Raw genomic sequence first — 20251 nt, forward strand, 5'->3', positions numbered from 1 at the left:
GGAGTCAATGGAAGAGAGGTTGGTTTGTGTGATAGTCTGGGCTGTGTCTACAACTCACTGCAATTTCTTGCAGTCTTGGATGGAGCTGTTCTCAAACCAAGAACCACCGACCCCCACGTGTGGTGAACAGGGTCGCCAAAGTCCCCCTGATCTCCGACACCCTTCAGGAGAGGGGGAACCTCATTGAAACTTACGGAATAGTGAAAGGCTTGGATAGAGTGGATGTGGAGAGGATGTTTCCACCTACACTGGGAGTGTCTAGGAACTGAGGGCATAGCCTCAGAATAAAAGGACGTAGAAACATAGAAAAATAGGAGCATGAGTAGGCCATTCGGCCCATCGAGCCAGCTGATCACCAAAAATCAGTGCCCCGTTCCTGCTTTTTCCCCATAACCCTTGATTCCTTTAGCCCTAAGAGTTAAGGCGTGCCTTTAGATAGGAGACAAGGAGGAATTTCATTACAGAGGGTGATGAATTCGTGGAATTCATTGCCACAGACCAAGTCAGTGGATGTTTTTTAAGGAGAACATTGACAGATACTTGATTAGTACGGGTGTCAGGGGTTATGGGGAGAAGGCAGGAGAATGGGGTTGAGAGGGAAAGATAGATCAGCCATGATTGAAAGGCAGAGTAGACTTGGTGGGCCGAATGGCCTGATTCTGTTACTGTGACCTATGACCCAAGAAAGGTTGGCTGTACAAGAGGTGGTGACGAAGGGATAGGAACACTGAAACTGGCAGGATGATGGATGGGAGAGGGTCAGAGAGAGAGGGAATGCAAGGGCTGCTTGAAATTAGAGAAATCAATATTCATACCGCTGGACTGTAAGGTGCCCATGAGTAGTACCTCCAATGTGCGTTACTCGAAAATAGATTGACTGGGAAATGCTAACGTCAAAAGCTGCTCCAAATCAAGGCACGTCATTGAGACCATGAAATGCAAGGACGTTTCAGAGTGCTGGAGTCATGCAGCATCTCTGGAGAACATAGAAAATAGGTGCAGTAGTAGGCCATTCGGCCCTTCGAGCCTGCACAGCCATTCAATATGATCATGGCTGATCATCCAACTCAGAACATGGGTAGGTGACGTTTCACAGAGTGCTGGAGTAACTCAGCGGGTCAGGCAGCATCTCCAGAGAACATGGATAGGTGACGTTTCTGTTCGGGACCCTTCTTCAGACTGAAAAATTAAGAGGCTTCAAACTGAAGACTGTCCTGACGTGAAATGTCACCCATCCACTTTCTCCAGCGAAGCTGCCTGACCCGCTGAGTTACTCCAGCACTCTGTGAAACATCACATATCAATGTTCTCCACAGATGCTGCCTGACCCGCTGAGTTACTCCAGCACTCTGTCTTTGGTATAAACCTGAATCTGCACTTCCTTGTTTCTATGTGATAATTAGGAACTTTGACCGGCCATATTACAATTCAGGTGGCTCAGCACTTCAACTCCCCCTCCCACTCCGCCTCCGACCTCTCTGTCCTGGGTCTCCTCCATGGCCACAGCGAGCAGCACCGGAAATTGGAGGAACAGCACCTCATATTCCGTTTGGGGAGTCTGCACCCCGGGGGCATGAACATCGACTTCTCCCAATTCTGTTAGTCCTTGCTGTCTCCTCCCCTTCCTCAGCTCCCCTGCTGTCTCCTCCCACCCTCCAGCCTTCCGGCTACTCCTCCTTTTCCCTTTCTTGTCCCCACCCACCCCCACCCCTGATCAGTCTGAAGAAGGGTTTCGGCCCGAAACGTTGCCTATTTCCTTCGCTCCATAGATGCTGCTGCACCCGCTGAGTTTCTCCAGCTTTTCTGTGTAACCTTAAAATTCAGGAATGTATTTTGCCATGTTTTGTCTTTTAAAACAATGATCAGCGTGAAAGAAAACCCATTTGACTAATATATTAACTTATAGACAGAAATCAACCAACATTTTTAATGTCTTAAAAATATATATATATTACACTGGTAGGTATGCACCATATCAAAAGTGCATGCATTTTATTTATAAAAGGATTTTTAAATATATTACATTTCTTTATCCCGTATACTTGTTTGATGTGGGCGTACAAAGGCAGGAATAAACATATGTATTTGGTGAGTTCTCTGGACATGAGGAGCGCACTTTCATACCGTCGTTACCCTCATGACCACCTCAGCAGAGCTGTTGTCCTCGTCATCGTCCTCATCGTGCGGCCTGAGGCGAGTGAGTAGATGCAACAAGGTGTAGCTGCATTGGAACTGTTCTGTCATCAGCCTGGTGGAAGCTGCCGGCCGCTGCCTTCTCATCTGGTTCAGCGACGACCAAATGTTCTGGCTGACCGTTCGCTCAGCCGTGCCACTGCTGACATCCAAATCTTTCGATTTGTCGTAACTCAACACCGTCCAGTGCAGATTCACGGCCCTCCAGCGTTTGAACACCCGATAGATTGCTGTTCCTTCGTGAATTATCAGTCCTGTGGAGAAAGGTATCAGATTATCCAGTCAGTGGAAGGGTCTCGATCCGAGACGTCACCTATCCATGTTCTCCACAGATGCTGCCTGACCCACTGAGTTACTCCAGCAATCTGTGAAACGTCACCTATCCATGTTCTCCACAGATGCTGCCTGACCCGCTGAGTTACTCTAGCACTCTGTGAAACGTCACCTATCCATGTTCTCCACAGATGCTGCCTGACCCGCTGAGTTACTCCAGCAATCTGTGAAACGTCACCTATCCATGTTCTCCATAGATGCTGCCCGACCCGCTGAGTTACTCCAGCATTTTTGTCTACCAAAATAATTGTGATCACAGGCACGGTGGCACAGCGGTAGAGTCGCTGCCTCACAGCACCAGAGACCCGGGTTCAATCCTGACCTGGTGTGGAGCTCGCACGTTCTCCATGACAGCACGAGTTTCCTCCGGATTCCTCCCACATCCCAAAGACGTGCGGGTTTGTAGGTTAATTGGCCCTCCTTAAATTGCCCCCTAGTGTGTAGGATGAGTGGATGAGAACTAGTGTTCAAGGATGGCCGGTCGGCACGGACTTGGTGGGCCGAAGGGCCTGTTTCCATGCTGTATCTCTAAACTAAACTAACAGGTGCTCATTAATTTCAAAGTGTAGAAACAAGGAGCTCCACGCTGTATCTCCAAAGTTCATAACTCTAAAGAGCAAAATTAGGCTATTCGGCCCATCGAGTCTACTCCGCTATTCAATCATGGCTGATCTATCTTTCACTCTCAACCCCCATTCTTCTGCTTTCTCCCTGTAACCCATGACAGCCTTATCATCAGGAATCTGTAGATCTCCACCTTAAAAATAACCATTGTCTTGGTCTCCACAGCCGTCTGTAGCAATGAATTCCACACATTCACCACCCTCTGGCTAAAGAAATTCCTCCTCATCGCCATTCTAATGCTATGTCCTTTAATTCTGAGGCTGTAACCTTTGGTCCTAGACTCTTCCACTAGTGGAAACATCCTCTCCACATCCACTCTATCCAGGCCTTTCACTATTCGGTAAGTTTCAATGAGGTCCCCCCCCCTCCCCCCATCCTTCTAAACTCCAGCGGGTACAGGGACCAGTGTCATCAAACGTTCCTACCAGCAATATCAATTGCCAGGCTTTACGATACGGATATTGAGTTCTCTCGCATTGTACGTACCTACACAAACAAGGTCCATGAAGCCGTACATCCCGTAGCAGATCTGAAATAAGATGTCTCTTCTCTGCCACAATGCAGCAGGGCTGAAGGCTGACCATAAGAGCCAGGTCACACTTGCTATCAGAAAGAGGCAACCAAGGATCACTGCAATTATTTGCACCTTCTCCACCAACGTCACTGTGATGGGTTCCCACTGTGGGAAGGAAAGAAGAGAAAGTATGTTAACTTAAAACAGAGAACATCATCAATTCAAACTTGACACAAAGTGCTGGACTAACTCAGCGGGTCAGGCAGCATCTCTAGAGAACATGGATCGTTTCAGGGACAGTTTTAGACTCTGCAGAGTTCGAAGAAGGGTGTGGACCCGAAACGTCCCTCTCCATGTTCTCCCCAGATGCTGCCTGACCCGCTGAGCTACTCCAGCACTCTGTGAAACGTCACCTATCCATGTTCTCCACTGATGCTGCCTGACCCGCTGAGTTACTCCAGCGCTGTGTGAAATGTCACCTATCCATGTTCTTCACTGATGCTGCCTGACCCGCTGAGTTACTCCACCACTTTGTGCCATTTTAATAAACCAGCGTCTGTAGTTCCTTGTTTCTATAATCTATTAAATAAAACTTTAGATTTCAGACTTTAGACAAACAGCTCGGTAACAGACCCTTCGGCCCACTGAGTCCGTGCCAACCAGCGATCACTCCGTACCCTAACACTGTCCTACACACTGGGGACAATTTCCAATTTACAGAAGTTTTTACTCCAAGAAACTTAAAGCTTTCAGCCTTCTCTACATCGGTACTGTCAACACAAGCCAGGATGTGTGTACCGCTTCACTTCCTGAGATCGATCACAATCCCCTTTGCCTTGCTGACATTGAGGGAAAGGTTGTTGTCCTGACACCAGGTTTCAAGGTTCTCATTCTCCTTCCTGTACTCGTCATTATTTGATATCTGGCCCACAATGCTGCCTTGGTGTAGCCTCTTTGTAAATTGAGTTATAGATTCCTATTTGGCTGCACAGTTGTGGGTGTATATGGAGTAAAGAAGGGGCGCTGAGAACGCATGAACCCTTGCGGGGCAACAGTGGTGAATGAGGATTATTGCAGAGGACGATGATCATGAAACCTAGATTGTAAATAGTCTGTTTCATCTTCAAAAAAGCTCAGCGCGATATTGATCTGAATTTTCAGCAGGATCAAGAAAATTAATATTGATCTTCAGAAATAAATATGACACCGGACACATGATGCATCTTAGCTTGCTGGTCCCAGTGGAGGATCTACTAGCATCCTATACAATCGCCCTACTTTTTAAAATGTCCTTTCTACTTGTAAATCGAACATCAGCTCCATTCACTTTGTTCTGCCTTTTGTTGTTATGTTTTGCTTGATTGCATTCATGTACAGTATTATCTAATTTGATCGGATGGTACACAAAGAAAATGGTTTCATTGTACCTTGGTACGTGTGACAATAATTTCAGTTCAGTTGAGTTTAATTTATCGTCACGTGTGCCGAGGTACAGTGAAAAGCTTTTGTTGCGTGCGAACCAGTCAGCGGAAAGACAATACATGATTACAATCGAGCCGTCCACAGTGTACAGATACAGGGTAAGGAAATAGTGCAAGGTAAAGCCAGTAAAGTCCGATCAAAGATAGTCCGAGTCACAAATAAGGTAGATGGTAGTTCAGGACTGCTCTCTAGTTGTGGTAGGATGATTCTGTTGCCTGATAACAGCCGGGAAGAAACGGCCCAGAATCCCTAATAAACATAAACCTGAGGAAATTCGGCAAGTTCTCTTACATCGACTCTTACAAACTTCTACAGTATGCAACGTAGAAAGCATACTCTCAGTTGCATCACAGCTTGGTTTAGGAACAGCTCTGCTCAAGACTGCAGATATTGCAGAGTTGTAGATGTAGCCCAGACCATCACACACACCAAACTCCACAACATAATCAAGGACTTTTCCCAGCCTAGTCATACCTTCTTTTCTATGCTCCCATTGGGCGGAAGGTACAGAAGCTTGAAAGCGCGCACCACCAGACTCAGGAATAGCTTCTTCCCCTCTGTTATCAGGCTTCTGAACGGTCCATCCATAAGCTAGGGTACTGTCTGATTCACCTCTACCCCATTGCGGACATTGGACTTTGTCTCTGGTGCGTTACAATGCCAAGAACTATATTCTGCACTCGGTATCTTCTCCTTTGCTTTACCTTCTGTACTTGAGCTTGACGTAATTGTATTTATGTATAGTAACTGATTTTTTTGGCGAGCATGTAAAACAAAGCTATACATTGTACTTCTGTTCACGTGACAATAATAAACCGAAACATAAACCACAGTTTTCTGAGGAGCAGGATATTCCCAAACTGCAGATTATTTTAACTGTACGCATGGGCAGCAGATGTCACTCTGACATTTTTAATCTCAAAATTCTGGTCCAGTAACGTGTAGGTCTAAGGAACAAGATACACTGGGAGTTTTAATCCACCTTCTGCTGTATTGGTACTGCCCTATCTACCATATAGAACACAAAATGCAGGAGTAAATTAGTGGGTTATGCAGCAAATCTGGAGGTCATGGATAGGTGATGTTTCAGGTCGGTACTCTAGCATGTTCACCAGAGATGCTGCCTGACCCGCTGAGTTACTCCAGCACTCTGTGAAACGTCACCTATCCATGTTCTCCACAGATGCTGCCTGACCCTCTCACTATAGCACAGACCCTCGCGAAATGTCAGCATCCTCATAAACCTTCACTGTGCTCTTTCCTGCTTAATGATCAAATGATCAAATCTGAACACAATATCCAAAAAAATGGGTTCCGTGTAGCATGAGGTTAACAGTGAAGTATTGAACCACACATGGGTTATTGTAGCAGACTGGTTATGTTACTGGACTAGTAACCCATAGGATGGCTTATGATCCAATGAAACAAATACAAAACCACACCCAGTGGATGTGGGGAATGTTCTAGATTTGAGCTGGTAATAGTAATCATTAGGGCTGTCAAGCACTTCAATCAAATCTCATGTTAACCACAGTTTTAAACAGGACTGTTAAATGAAAACAGGATTACAATCTCTCACCTGTTAAATTGCTCTCTTGTGCTCACCCTCACTCCTCCCTTCACCCTTCTGAAAACGCAATAGTCTAGTTTTCATAAGACCAGAAGACGTAGGAGGAGAATTTGGCCATTCGGCTCATCGAGTCTGCTCCGCCATTCATTCATGGTTGATCTATCTTTCCCTCTCCACCCCATTCTCCTGCCTTCTGCCCGTGAACTCTGACACCCTTATGAATCAAGAATCTATCAATTTCTGCTTTAAACATACCCAATGACTTGGCTTCCAGTCATCTGTGGCAATGAATTCCAGTTTAACCACCCTATGGCTAAAACAATTCCCCCCCCCATCTCCACTCTGAAGGTACAGTGGCTTGCAAAAGTATTCATACCCCTTCAACTTTTCCACATTTTGTCACGTTACAACCACAAACGTAAATGTATTTTATTGGGATTTTATGTGATAGACCAACACAAAGTGGCGCATAATTGTGAAGTGGAAGGAAAATGATACAAATGTTTTTACAAATAAAAAACTGAAAAGTGTGGCGTGCAAAAGTATTCAGCCCCCTTTATTCTGATATCCCTAAATAAAATCCAGTGCAACCAATTGCGTTCAGAAGTCACCTAATTAGTAAATAGAGTCCACTTGTGTGTAATCTAATCTCAGTATAAATACAGCTGTTCTGTGAAGGCCTCAGAGGTTTGTTAGAGAACATTAGTGAACAAACAGCATCATGAAGCCCAAGGAACACACCAGACAGGTGAGGGATAAAGTTTTGGAGATGTTTAAAGCAGGGTTAGGTGATAAAAAAAGATCCCAAGCTTTGAACATCTCACGGAGCACTGTTCAATCCATCATCCGAAAATGGAAAGAATATGACACAACTGCAAACCTACCAAGACATGGCCGTCCACCTAAACTGACAGGCCGGGCAAGGAGAGCATTGATCAGAGAAGCAGCCAACTCATGGTAACTCTGGAGGAGCTGCAGAGAGCCACAGCTCAGGTGGGAGAATCTGTCCATAAGACAACTATTAGTCGTGCACTCCACAAATCGGGCCTTTATGGAAGAGTGGCAAGAAGAAAGCCATTGTTGATAAAAAGCCATAAGAAGTCCCGTTTGCAGTTTGCCACAAGCCATGTGGGGGACACAGCAAACATGTGGAGGAAGGTGCTCTGGTCAGATGAGCCCAAAATTGAAGTTTTTGGCCTAAATGCAAAATGCTATGTGTGGCGGAAAACTAACACTGCACATCACCCTGAACACACCATCCCCACTGTGAAACATGGTGGTGGCAGCATCATGCTGTGGGGATGCTTTTCTTCAGCAGGGATAGGGAAGCTGGTCAGAGTTGATGGGAAGATGGATGGAGCCAAATACAGGGTAATCTTGGAAGAAAACCTGTTAGAGTCTGCAAAAGACTTGAGACTGGGGCGGAGGTTCACCTTCCAGCAGGACAACGACCCTAAACATACAGCCAGAGCTACAATGGAATGGTTTAGATCAAAGCATATTCATGTGTTAGAATGGCCCAGTCAAAGTCCAGACCTAAATCCAATTGAGAATTTCTGGCAAGACGTGAAAATTGCTGTTCACAGACGCTCTCCATCCAATCTGACTGAGCTTGAGCTATTTTGCAAAGAAGAATGGGCAAAAATTTCAGTCTCAGTGCAAAGCTGGTAGAGACATACCCCAAAAGACTTGCAGCTGTAATTGCAGCGAAGGTGGTTCTACAAAGTATTGACTCAGGGGGGCTGAATACTTTTGCACGCCACACTTTTCAATTTTTTATTTGTAAAAAAATTTGAAAACCATGTATCATTTTCCTTCCACTTCACAATTATGCACCACTTTGTGTTGGTCTATCACATAAAATCCCAATAAAATACATTTAAGTTTGTGGTTGTAACGTGACAAAATGTGGAAAAGTTCAAGGGGTATGAATACTTTTGCAAGCCACAGTACATCTGTTTATTCAGATGCTGTGTGCCCTGTTATTCTAGACTCTCTCATTACTGGAAACATTCTTTCCATGTCCACTTTATCCAGGCCTTTTATTTTTATTCGGTAGATTTCTTTGAGCGAGTTGTAATGGTTTATTTCAGTTGGAAATTCGTGATATAAATACATTATGTATAATGCAGTATATAAAATTATGAGTCGCATATATGGAGTAGACAATCTGGGCTGAACATGATGCCAAAACCAACATCTATCTGCCTGCACATAATCCATATCCCTACATATCCATCTGCCTATCTAAAAGCCTCTTAAAAGCCACTATCGTATCTGTCTCCACCACCATTCCTGGCAGCCCGTTCCAAGCTAGGCAACAAAAACCTGCCCCATACATCACCTTTAAACTTTGCTCCTCTCACTTTATACCCTCTGGTGTTGAACAATTCCACCCTGGGGAATAATATTCTGACTATCTAGTGGTCCAGTGAAATGGAAGGAAATATTCTGTCATTAGCTAGTCTTGTTCACGTTGGAAAAATGGTAATATGATGACAAAAATAGCTTAGCGTGCTACTTGGTTCAAGGGCAACTAGAGGAACCTGCATTTCATGAATGAATAACATACATTAAAGAATAACATTGCTGTTTGAAGAGGTCCATGCTTAATTGTTCTGCACAGATCTTGCAGTGAACAGAGTATCATGTATCCGTTTCTGTTTTATATATCTGCTTGATGATTTGCAAACATTTGATGTGTGGCACATTGGCACAGCAGTAGAGTTGCTGCCTTACAGCGCCAGAGATCCAGGTTCGATCCTGACTACAGGTGCTTCCTGTCTGTGTGGAGTTTGTGAGTTCCCTGTGACCGCGTGGGTTTTTTCTGGGTGCTCCGGTTTCCTCCCACATCCCAAAGACGTACAGGTTTTTAGGTTAGTTGGCTTTTGTAAATTGTCCCTTGGGTGTAGAATAGAAGTAGTGTATGGGGATCTATGGTCGGCGCGGACTCAGTGGGCCGAGGGGCCTGTTTCTACTTTATATCCCACAACCCAAGAGCAGTGCTGAACTACTATCTACCATATTGGTGACCCTTGGACTATCCTTGATTGGACTTTGCTGGCTTCACCTTATACTAAACGTTTTTGCTTTGACCTGTACCTATCTACTGGCTATAAATGGCTTGATTGCAATCATGTATTGTCTTTCTGCTGACTGGATGGCACTCAGCAAAAGCTTTTCACCTCGGTACGCGTGACAATAAACTAAACTTGCAAGTTTGTTCTTAATATTCCACATAGCTCATCTTTGTCAGCTAGCTAACCAATGACATCATATGGACCCTTGCTTGAGACTCATGGTGCTCTGGGCCCCATCTCCAGTCTGGTTAACAAGGACACCGCTATCAGACTCCTATTTATTGACTTCAACACCATAATCCCAACCAAAAGCATTTATAAACCTCTGGACTCAGGAGTCAGCACCCACTTCTGCCACTGGACCTCCTGACCCACCGACCGTAATCAGTAAGATTAGGCGGAAAACTGAGATACATTAGTGTAGCTGGTAGAGTCACTGCATCACCACCAGAGACCCTTGTTCCATCCTGATCTCGGGTGCTGCCTGGTGTGGAGTTTGCTCGCTCTCCCTGTGACAGTGAGGGTTTTCTCCAGATGTAGTTTCCGACCACATCCCAAAGACATGCAGGTTTGTAGGTTAATCGGCCCGCTGTAAATTGCCCCTGGTGTGTAGGGAGTGGATGAGAATATGGGATGACATAGAACTAGTGTGAATGGGTGATCGATGGTCAGAGTGGATTCGATGGGCCAAAGGGCCTGCTTCCATGCTGTATCCCTGAACTAAAAGGGCAGCACAGTAGCACAGCTGAAAGAGCCGCCGCCTCACACTGCCAGAGACCGGGGGTTCGATCCTGCCCTCGGGTGCCGTCTCTGTGTGGAGTTTGTACATTCTCCATGGAACCCCGTGGGTTTCCCCCAGGTGCCCTGGTTTCTTCCCACATCCAAATCCACATGCAGCTTTGTAGGTCAATTGGCCCTCTGCAAATTGCCCCCTAGTTTGTAGGGAGTGGATGAGAAAATGAGATAACATAGAATCTGTGTGAATGGGTGATTGATGGCGAGCATGGCCTCGGTGGGTCGAAGGGGTCTGTTTCCACGTTACATCTCTAAACTAAAAACACCCTCCACAATAATTCTCAACACCAGTGCCCCTCAAGGATGTGTTTCCAGTCCCCAACTGTACTCCCCATACACTTACTACTGTGTGGCCAAAATCTGCACTGTCCAATTTCTAGTGTGCAGATAACACCACCATGTGGGCCTGGTCTCCGAGACGGAGAACAGGAAGGAGGTAGAGAACATAATAACATGGTGCCAAGACAACAACCGTCAGCAAGACAAAGGAGCTAGTTATTGACATCAGGAAGCGGGAGGCGGTACACTCCCCAGTCACTATCACTGATGCCAAGGTGGAGATGGACAAGACGTTCAAGTTCCCGGGCATAAATAACACCAACAATTTGTTCTGGTCCAACCATATTGATATGACGGCTAGTTTAGTTTATTATTGTCTCCTGTACCGAAGTATAGCAAAAAGCTTTTTTGTTGCATGCTAATCAGTCAACAAATATACTTTACATGATTACAGTTAAACCGTCCACAGTGTACAGATATAGGATAAAGGGAATAACGTTTAATACAAGATAAAGTCTGATGAAGTTTCAACCAAAGATAGTTCAAAGGTCTCTAATGAGGTAGATGGGAGGTCAGGACCGCGCTCTAGTTGTTGATGGGATGGTTCAGTTGCCTGACAACAGCTGGGAAGAAACTGTCCCTGAACCTGGCGGTATGCATTTTTAAACTTTTCTACCTCTTGCCAGATGGGAGAGTGGAGAAGAGGGAATGTCTTCTGGTCCTTGATTATGCTGCTGGCCTTGCTGAGGCAGTGTGGCGTGTAGACAGAGGTCAAAGGAAGGGAAGTTGCTTTGTGTGTGATGCTCTAGGCTGCATCCACTGCCTGTTGTATTTAGTGTATTTTGACAGGATTGCACATATATCTTAGTACTTATGACAATAATAAACCAGTACCAAATAACTAGTGCATGGAAAATCACTAGTTATGTAATATCCCTCTTGGCATCAGACCTCATGATCCAGCGCAAAACTTAATTAAACTAACTTTCAATGAACTTTATCAGTGACGGTATTTGGTTTGGTGACCCTTTACCTGGCAAGGTCTTTTCATTCTTATTGCCACCACATGGTATTTGTAACAGCAAATCTCACAGCTCCATGACCCTCGTTCACTAATCCACTTCAAAAGGCACGGCTGATGGGAGTACCGTACAGAGCCGTCACAACGGCAGGGACTCAGCAATTCACCCTGGGAGCAACAAAAGGAAAACAAGGTTCATTCAAGGTTCATTCAAGGTGAAACAAATGACAACATGGTTGACATCAGCCAGTATAGATAGTGCATAGTGGCGCAGCGGTAGAGTTGCTGCCTTAAGGGCCAGAGAACTGGGTTTGATCCTGACCTTGAGTGCTGTGTGCGTGCGGAGTTTGTGCGTTCGCCATGTGACCGGGTGGGTTTTCACCCACATTCTGGTTTCCTTCCACATTCTAAAGTTTGTAGGTTAATTGGCCCCTTTAAGTTGCCCCTAGTGTGTAGGATACGAAAGTGGGATAACGTAGAACTAGTGTACGGGTGATGGGTGGTCGGCGTGGACTCAGTGGGCCAAAGGGCCTGTTTCATTGCGATATCTTGAAATTAAACTAAACCAGGTTAAATTAACTTGCACATTATCCTTATCATCTCTATTTCCTGCATATCTTCACATGATCCGCTGCCATCATATCTGTCTTCACCACCACACCTGGCAGCGTGTTTCAGGCATCTACCACCCTCTGTATTAATAATCTGCATCACACATTTCTTTGAAACTTTGTCCCTCTATGGACTTTATCAGTGATGGTATTTGGTTTGGTGACCCTTTACCTGGCAAGGTCTTTTCATTCTTATTGCCACCACATGGTATTTGTAACAGCAAATCTCACAGCTCCATGACCCTCGTTCACTATGCCCTCTACATTTTTACATTTCCACCCTGGGAAAATGGTTCTTCAGATTGTATACTTTGTCTGTCTCTCATATTTTATACACTTCTATCAGGTCTCCCCTCAACCAAAGATAGACACAAAGTGCGGGAGTAGCTCAGCGGGTCAAGCAGCATCTGTGGCAAACATGGATAGGTGACGTTTCACAGAGTGCTGGAGTAACTCAGCGGGTCAGGCAACATCTGTGGAGAACATGCATAGGTGACGTTTCACAGAATGCTGGTGTAACTCAGAGGGCCAGGCAGCATCTCTGGAGAACATGGATAGGTGGTTTCGGGTTGAGATCCTTTTTCCGACTGATTGTAAGTGATGTGAAAAAATGTCAGAAGAGAGCTAGCATAAAACTTCTAGAAAGCTAGGTTGAGTTCACTTAATTATGATAGCTTAATAATAGGCAAGGGAATCATTTTCCACTTAGTCACCTGTGTTCTGTTACATGATGAATTTCTGATCTCAACCAAGTGTTAGAAACATAGAGAATAGGTGCAGGTGTAGGCCATTCGGCCCTTCGACCCAGCACCACCATTCAATATGATCATGGCTGAACATCCAGAATCAGTACAGTATTCCTGCTTTCTTCCCATGTCTCTTGATTCTGTTAGCCCTAAGAGCTATATCTAACTCTCTCTTGAATACATCAAGAGATGTAAATGTTACCAAAAAAAAAGGATAAAAAAATCAGCAGGCACTATCGTAATGCTTGAGAAACATCTAGACAGGTACATGGATAGGACAGATTTGGAGGGATACGGGCCAAAAGCAGGCAGTGGGGACTATTGTAGATGGGATTGGTCGGTCGGTGTGGGCAAGTTGGGCCAAAGGACCTGTTTCCAAATTGTATGACTAGGACACATATCTTCTATCAATTTCTGCCTTGCTGGCACTGGTTAAATTTGAACAATTTTCCCATTCTCTTATCATGGGATTGTGTACGTGAAGGATTCCAAAATAATCAGCCATGGAAAAAGTATGTTGGAAAAGTAACAAATAACATCCCTAAGTGGAAAAATCTTTATATTGTATTCTTTATAAATCAGGCAGCTTCCTTGCTTAGCAAATAACTTACCCAGAACATCTGGAGAGGGCACACTTTCTGTTTCATACATGTCCATTCTGTATGCATTCAATATGCATTCAACATGTCTCTCTCAATGTGGTCATTCAAGTTACGTACACTTCCCTGCTGACAAGTCTTTCCACCGACTGGTTAACTACGCAACAAAAGTTTTTCACAGTTCCTCGGTACACGTGACAATAGATTAAACTCAACCAACTAAAGTAAACTATCAACTGCATTGTTTGAAGTTGACCGCATAGGGTCACTGGTAAACTTGATGGAATTCCACACATGAGGTTCTTGCTGTTGAGCATTTCTAGAATTGCAAGAATACAAGCACGACTGACATGAAAATATTCATCATGAAAGTTGTTTTTGTTTGTTTTCAGATACAGCGTAGAAACAGGCCCTTCGGCCCACCAACTACATGCCAACCATCGATCACCCATTCACATTAGTTCTCTGTTATCCCACTTTCTCATCTAATTAACCTACAAGCCCGCATGGCTTTGGGATATCGGAGGGCACCAGAGCACCTCTAGGAAACCTACTGAGTCACAGGGCGAATGTGCAAACTGCACATACAGACACCACCCGAGATAAAGATCGAATCCGTGCCTCTAGTGCTCTGAGACAATAGCTCTACCAACTGTGCCACTGTGTTTGTTAAACAACCCTATTTCATAATTATTCAGTCCTTTAAATATTCAATAATCATTGTAGTCCTCAATTAATTAATGTATTTGAATAAAATCTCTGTTGGGTCCTGCTGACTCAGTTCTTAATATATGGTTTATGTTATGACCATAGAGAGTCATAGTCACACAGCAGGAAAACAGGTCCTTTGACTCAACTCATTCACACCGACCAACATGCCCCATCCACACTAGTCCCACCTGCCTGCGTTTGGCCCATATCCCTCTAAACCTGTCCTATCCAAGTACCTGTCCAAATGTTTCTTAAACCTTGTGATAGTACCTGCCTAAACTACCTCCTCTGGCAGCTCATTCCAGTGTATGGACGTGGCGCCAACGGACGAGAAGCCGAAGCAAAGAAGTGGAAGCCAAATAACTAAATGGAAACGAAGCAGAAATGCCACATAACCGAATGATAACGAAGCCTAAATGCAAACTAACCGAAAGGGCGGGACGCCTAAAAGCCAACTAACCGAAAGGCTGCAGTGCCTAAAAGCAAACTCACCGAATGGCCGCTCTGACGAAATGCCACCTACCCGAAAGGCGGCGTCGCCTACAAGCCAACGAACTGAATGCCGCTCAACAGAAAAGTCAAATAACAGACATGACGTTGCCGGGGGGGGCGGGACGTGTCAGCGATTGGTCCAGACCCCCGTGTCCATCACATCACTGTGGAGGGATGAACATTGTCCCACACCTCCGCTCCACCCGACCCACAGCCCACGGAGGGTGGCAGTGGGAGAGTGAGAGCTGTCCCGAGGGATACGCACCTTCGGCCGCTTACAACTTGCTTCTTGGGTTCATATTGCCCTGTCACCTATGGCTTGTGTGACCCTCATGTCTCTCCCTTCTCACTCCCCTCTTCTCTCTCCCCCTCTCCCTCTCCGTTCTCTCTCTCTTCTCTCTCCCCCTCTCTCTCCCTTCTCTTTCTCCCCTTCTCTCCCTCCCTCTTCTCTCTCTCCCCCTTCTCTCTCTCCATCGTCTCCACCGGCAAGAGGGAGGGGGTCTATGGAGCGAAGGAAATAGGCAACGTTTCGGGTCGAGACCATTCTTCAGACTGGACCATGTGCTTGGATGGATTGGAAGAATCTAGAACCTAAGAACTGCAGATGCTGGTTGATACCAAAGATGGACACAGAGTGCTGGAGTAACTCAGCAGGTCGCGCAGTATCTATGGAGAAAAAGCAGAGCTGACGTTTTGAGTCGGGACCCTTCTTGGGTCTGAGGAAGGGTTCCAACCACAAACGTCACCTATCCATGTTCTCCAGAGATGCTGCCTGGCCCGCTGAATTACTCCAGCACTCTGTGAAACGTCACCTATCCATGTTCTCCAGAGATGCTGCCTGACGCGCTGAGTTACACCAGCACTCTGTGAAACGTCACTCATCCATGTTCTTCAGAGATGCTGCCTGATCCGCTGTGTCACTCCAGCACTTTGCTTGTCAGAATCTTTGATTGTCAGAATCTGTTGGAATACTTTACGAATAAACGCAGTAATAGTTTGATGATTCAACTAGGAATTCCTTGTGGAATTGTGAAAAAGGCGAATAAAGAACCTCAACTGTGTGTAAATGTATTAGCCGGTGCAAATGCAGAGCTCGCTGTGTGCTGTGCTCCTTTCAAAACCCCAGCCTCCGAGAGGGAGCGGCGCTGACCATGGTGCTGAAATCAAACTCGCAGGCCAGCTTGCAACGCACTGTGCAATGCAAGGCGCCAGAACAGGCTGGAACTAAAATCAATCACTCGGAGACACAAGAGATGCTGGGAATCTTGTGCGAGGCACAAAGTGTTGGAGGAACTCAGCGGGTCAGGCAGCATTTGTAGGGGGGAATGGACAAGCAGGCGATCTTTCGGGTCTGAAAAAGGGTCCCAGAAGCCTAATTGGGAAAGAGAGGCTACAGTTTGATCTGAAACTCCACATGCCGGAAACTTGAGCAACACGATAAAATTAGTCCTAAGACGGGTGCGGATCAGAAACGTCGCCTGTCCATTCCCTCCACAGATGCTGCCTGGTTCGCGGAGTTACTCCAGCACTTTGTGTTTTGCTAAAATACCAATATTTCCCACCACGCCTTGATAGAGGTGTATTCTGTCTGGATAAAACTACACTTGTTTTATTTTTATTTTTCAAGAGCATCATAAAAACAGCTAAAATAATAATCATTCCTCCCTTGCCAGGATTGAGATATGTTCAGTCCGCAAACGATAACACGCATTTTAATTTTATTTTAAAAAAAGTTATAAAATCTGAACTAAAATCATATTTTCCACTATTCAAGACATGAAACTGCAATGTGTGTTTCCTAGGCAGCGGCTATTTAATATTACATCCACTATCAAAAACTTGATTCCAGCATCTGCAGTTCCTTGTGTCATCAAGAAAGCTTGCAGGTGTCAGTATGTGATGTTGCAGATGGCAATGAATTACAAATAACTGTTGCACGACTTTTAAATTGCAAGTGAAACATCGGATAGATCCCGTTGGTGCACAGTTTTATTAATTAGGACTTGCTTTCGGCCCTTTTTTGCACAATTTTTATGAATGAAGTGTTTTCAGCCCATTCTTTTTGTAGTTTTATGAATGAGCCGCGCTTACAGTCCGTTTTATTGTTGCAGTTTCATGTTTAGGACGTACTTGCAGGCCATTGTTTGCTCCGTTTAATGAAATGTCGGGTACATTTTCATGAATGGGGCGCGCTTTCCGCCCTTTTTTTTTGTGCCCCGTTTTATGAAAGGCTCGATATTTGAACTGTTTCGTGAAACGGGCCTGCTTTCAAACCGTTTTTTTTTTGTGGTTTCTTCTTCATAGTCAAAGAGTGAATGATACAGTGTGGAAACATGCCCTTCGGCCCAACTTGCCCACACCGGCCAACATATCCCAGCTACACTAGTCCCGCCTGCCCTTGTCGCTCTAAGCCTGCCCTATCCATGTACCTGTCTAACTACTTCTTCAACGTTGGGATAGTCCACGCCTCAACTACCTCCTCTGGCAGCTCGTTCCATACACCCACCATGCTTTGTTTGAAAAAGGTTATCCCTCAGATTCGTATTAAATCTTCTCCCCTTCACCTTAAACCTATGTCCTCTGGTCCTCGATTTCCCTACTCTGGGCAAGAAACTCTGTGCATCTACCCGGTCTATTCCTCTCGTGATTTTGTACACCTCTATAAGAACTCCCCTCATCTTCCTGCGCTCCGTGAATTAGAGTCCCAGCCTACTCAACCTCTCCCTGTAGCTCAGGCCCTCTAGAGACCCTCCAGGGTCACTCCAGAGATGCTGCCTCTGAGTCCCGCTGAGTTTACTCCAGCATTGTGTGTCTGTCTGCCGTCCCAGCTTGACAACATCTTTCCTGCAAAGGGCGGTGGCCAGAGTCGGGGGGGGAGACATGGAAGGTGAATTTCTTTAGTCAGAGGAATTAGTGGAATTCTATTCCACAGAAGGCTGTGGAGGCCAAGTCAGTGGATATTTTTTTATGGCAGAGGTAGATAGATTCTTTATCAGTGTGGGTGTCAGGGGTTATGGGGAGAAGGCAGAAGAATGGGGTTGAGAGGGAGAGATAGATCAGCCGTGATTGAATAGCACAGGCCGAAAGGCCTAATTCTGCTTCTATCACTTGTGGACATTTAAAATACATTTGGACTGGTACATGGAGAGGAAGGGTTCAGAGGGATATCAAGTTCAAGTTCAAGTGAGTTTATTGTCATGTGTTCCCTGTATAGGACAATGAAATTCTTGCTTTGCTTAAGCACACAGAAAATAGTAGGCATTTACTACAAAACAGATAAATGTGTCCATATACCATGCTATAAATATACACACACATGAATAAATAAACTGATAAAGTGCAAATAGCAGAAAGTGGTTATTAATAATCAGAGTTTTGTCCGAGCCAGGTTTAATAACCTGATGGCTGTGGGGAAGTAGCTATTCCTGAACCTGGTTGTTGCAGTCTTCAGGCTCCTGTTTATTAGAGAGATATATGGTGAACAGCAAACGGGAAGGGCTTGGATGGGCATATTGTGGCCACGTTGGGCTGAAGGACCTATTTCCATGCTGTCTGACTATATCTCTAATAAACAGTGAGACTGATGATCCAGCATCCTTCAAACTTTGGGGAGAGTTCTTATCTGAGGGATAAGAGAGTAGGTGTGTAAACGACTCACCTGCTCGGAGCCCTGGAAGCAGATCCTGCAGGTGGGGGTGATGCCGCCGCCGCCGCCGCTGCTGCCGCTGCTGCTGCTGCCCAGGGACGGTGCGCCGTCGGCGGGCGAGGTGGGGAGCGGGGGGTCGGGGTCGGGGGGGGGGGACACCATCGGCCGGTTCCCGCTCTGCCAGCCCACCGCCCTCCCCCGGGCCGCCCGCTCGCCGCCCTCCGTCTACAGCGCCCCCACTCGGGCTGCGACTGCGCTCCGGGCTCCGGGCGGCCGCGGCGTCGACGGGCGGGGATGGCGGAGATCCGCTGACGCCGATGGTGCCGGCCAACCTCCTCTTCTTCTTCTTCTTCTCCGCCGCCGCCGGCGCCGGCCCCCGCTGCTGAGTCGGGTGTCGGTGGCTCATGGCGTCGTGTGGGGGAGGGGACGGGGTGAGTGAGGGGGCAGGTGTGTGGGGAGAGGAGGAGGTGGGGACGGACCGAGGGTTCACCTCACGGCGCGGGCGGGCGGGCGGGGGCGGGCGGGCGGGGCGGTTGGAGCGCGCGCGGTTCAGATCATCACAGCCGCGGGCGGGCGGGCGGGCGAGCGCGAGGAGGGAGGGGGGGGTGGAATGGAGCGCGAGAGGGGGAGGGGTGTGAGTGGAGGGTGTGATCGGGAGGGGGGGGGTGTGGGGGATGGGGGGGGGGTGTGGAGGGATGGGGGGGGGTGGGGGGGGGTGGGGGATGGGGGGGTGTGGGGGATGGGGGGGTGTGTGTGTGGAATGGGGGGGGGTGTGAGGGATGGGGGGTGGGGATGGGGGATGGGGGGGTGGTGGGGATGGGGGGGGTGTGGGGGATGGGGGGGTGTGGGGGTGGGGGGGGTGGGGGGTGGGGGGGGGGGGGATGGGGGGGGGGGGGGGGATGGGGGGGGGTGTGAGGGATGGGGGGGTGTGGGGGATGGGGGGGGGTGTGTGAGGGGGATGGGGGGGGTGGGGGAGGGGGGGGGGTGTGTGGGGATGGGGGGGTGGTGGGGGGGTGTGGGGGGGGGGGGTGAGGGATGGGGGGGGTGTGAGGGATGGGGGGGGGGGGGGGGTGGGGGGGTGGGGGCGGGGGGGGGGAGGAGGGTGCGGGGGGGGGTGGGGGGGGGGGGGGGTGTGGGGGTGGGTGGGGGGGGGGTGTGAGGGGGGGGGGGGGGGGGTGGTGGGGGGGGGGGTGGGGGGGGGGGGGGGGGGGGGGGGTGGGGGTGGGGGGGGTGGGTGAGGGGATGGGGGGGGTGTGGGGATGGGGGGGGGGTGAGGGGGGGATGGGGGTGGGGGTGTGGGGGGGTGGGGGATGGGGGTGTGTGAGGGAGGGGGGGGGGAGTGAGGGATGGGGGGGTGTGGGGGATGGGGGGGTGTGGGGGATGGGGGGGGGGGGGGGAGGGGGGGGGGGGGGGGGGGAGTGGGGGGGGGGGGGGGGGTGGGGGGGGTGGGGGGATGGGGGGTGTGGGGGATGGGGGGGGTGTGAGGGATGGGGGGGTGTGGGGGATGGGGGGGTGTGGGGGGGGTGGGGGGTGTGGGGGATGGGGGGGTGGGGGA

The 20251-nt window shown here is 47.8% G+C and overlaps 1 protein-coding gene across 1 annotated transcript; it reads right to left on the reverse strand.

Annotated features, from left to right (window-relative positions):
* Window positions 1-1925: 1925 nt before the first annotated feature.
* LOC129707993 (E3 ubiquitin-protein ligase MARCHF11-like) lies at window positions 1926-19168 on the reverse strand. Its single transcript, XM_055653539.1, has 4 exons — window positions 18709-19168; window positions 11904-12059; window positions 3637-3829; window positions 1926-2447 (listed from the first exon to the last, which is right to left on the reverse strand). Exons 1-4 carry the CDS (start codon window positions 18856-18858, stop codon window positions 2119-2121), a joined length of 828 nt encoding a protein of 275 aa, XP_055509514.1. The 5' UTR covers window positions 18859-19168; the 3' UTR covers window positions 1926-2118.
* Window positions 19169-20251: the final 1083 nt, after the last annotated feature.

This window comes from Leucoraja erinacea, chromosome 2, assembly GCF_028641065.1.
Source record: "Leucoraja erinacea ecotype New England chromosome 2, Leri_hhj_1, whole genome shotgun sequence".
Lineage (NCBI taxonomy): Eukaryota > Metazoa > Chordata > Chondrichthyes > Rajiformes > Rajidae > Leucoraja > Leucoraja erinaceus.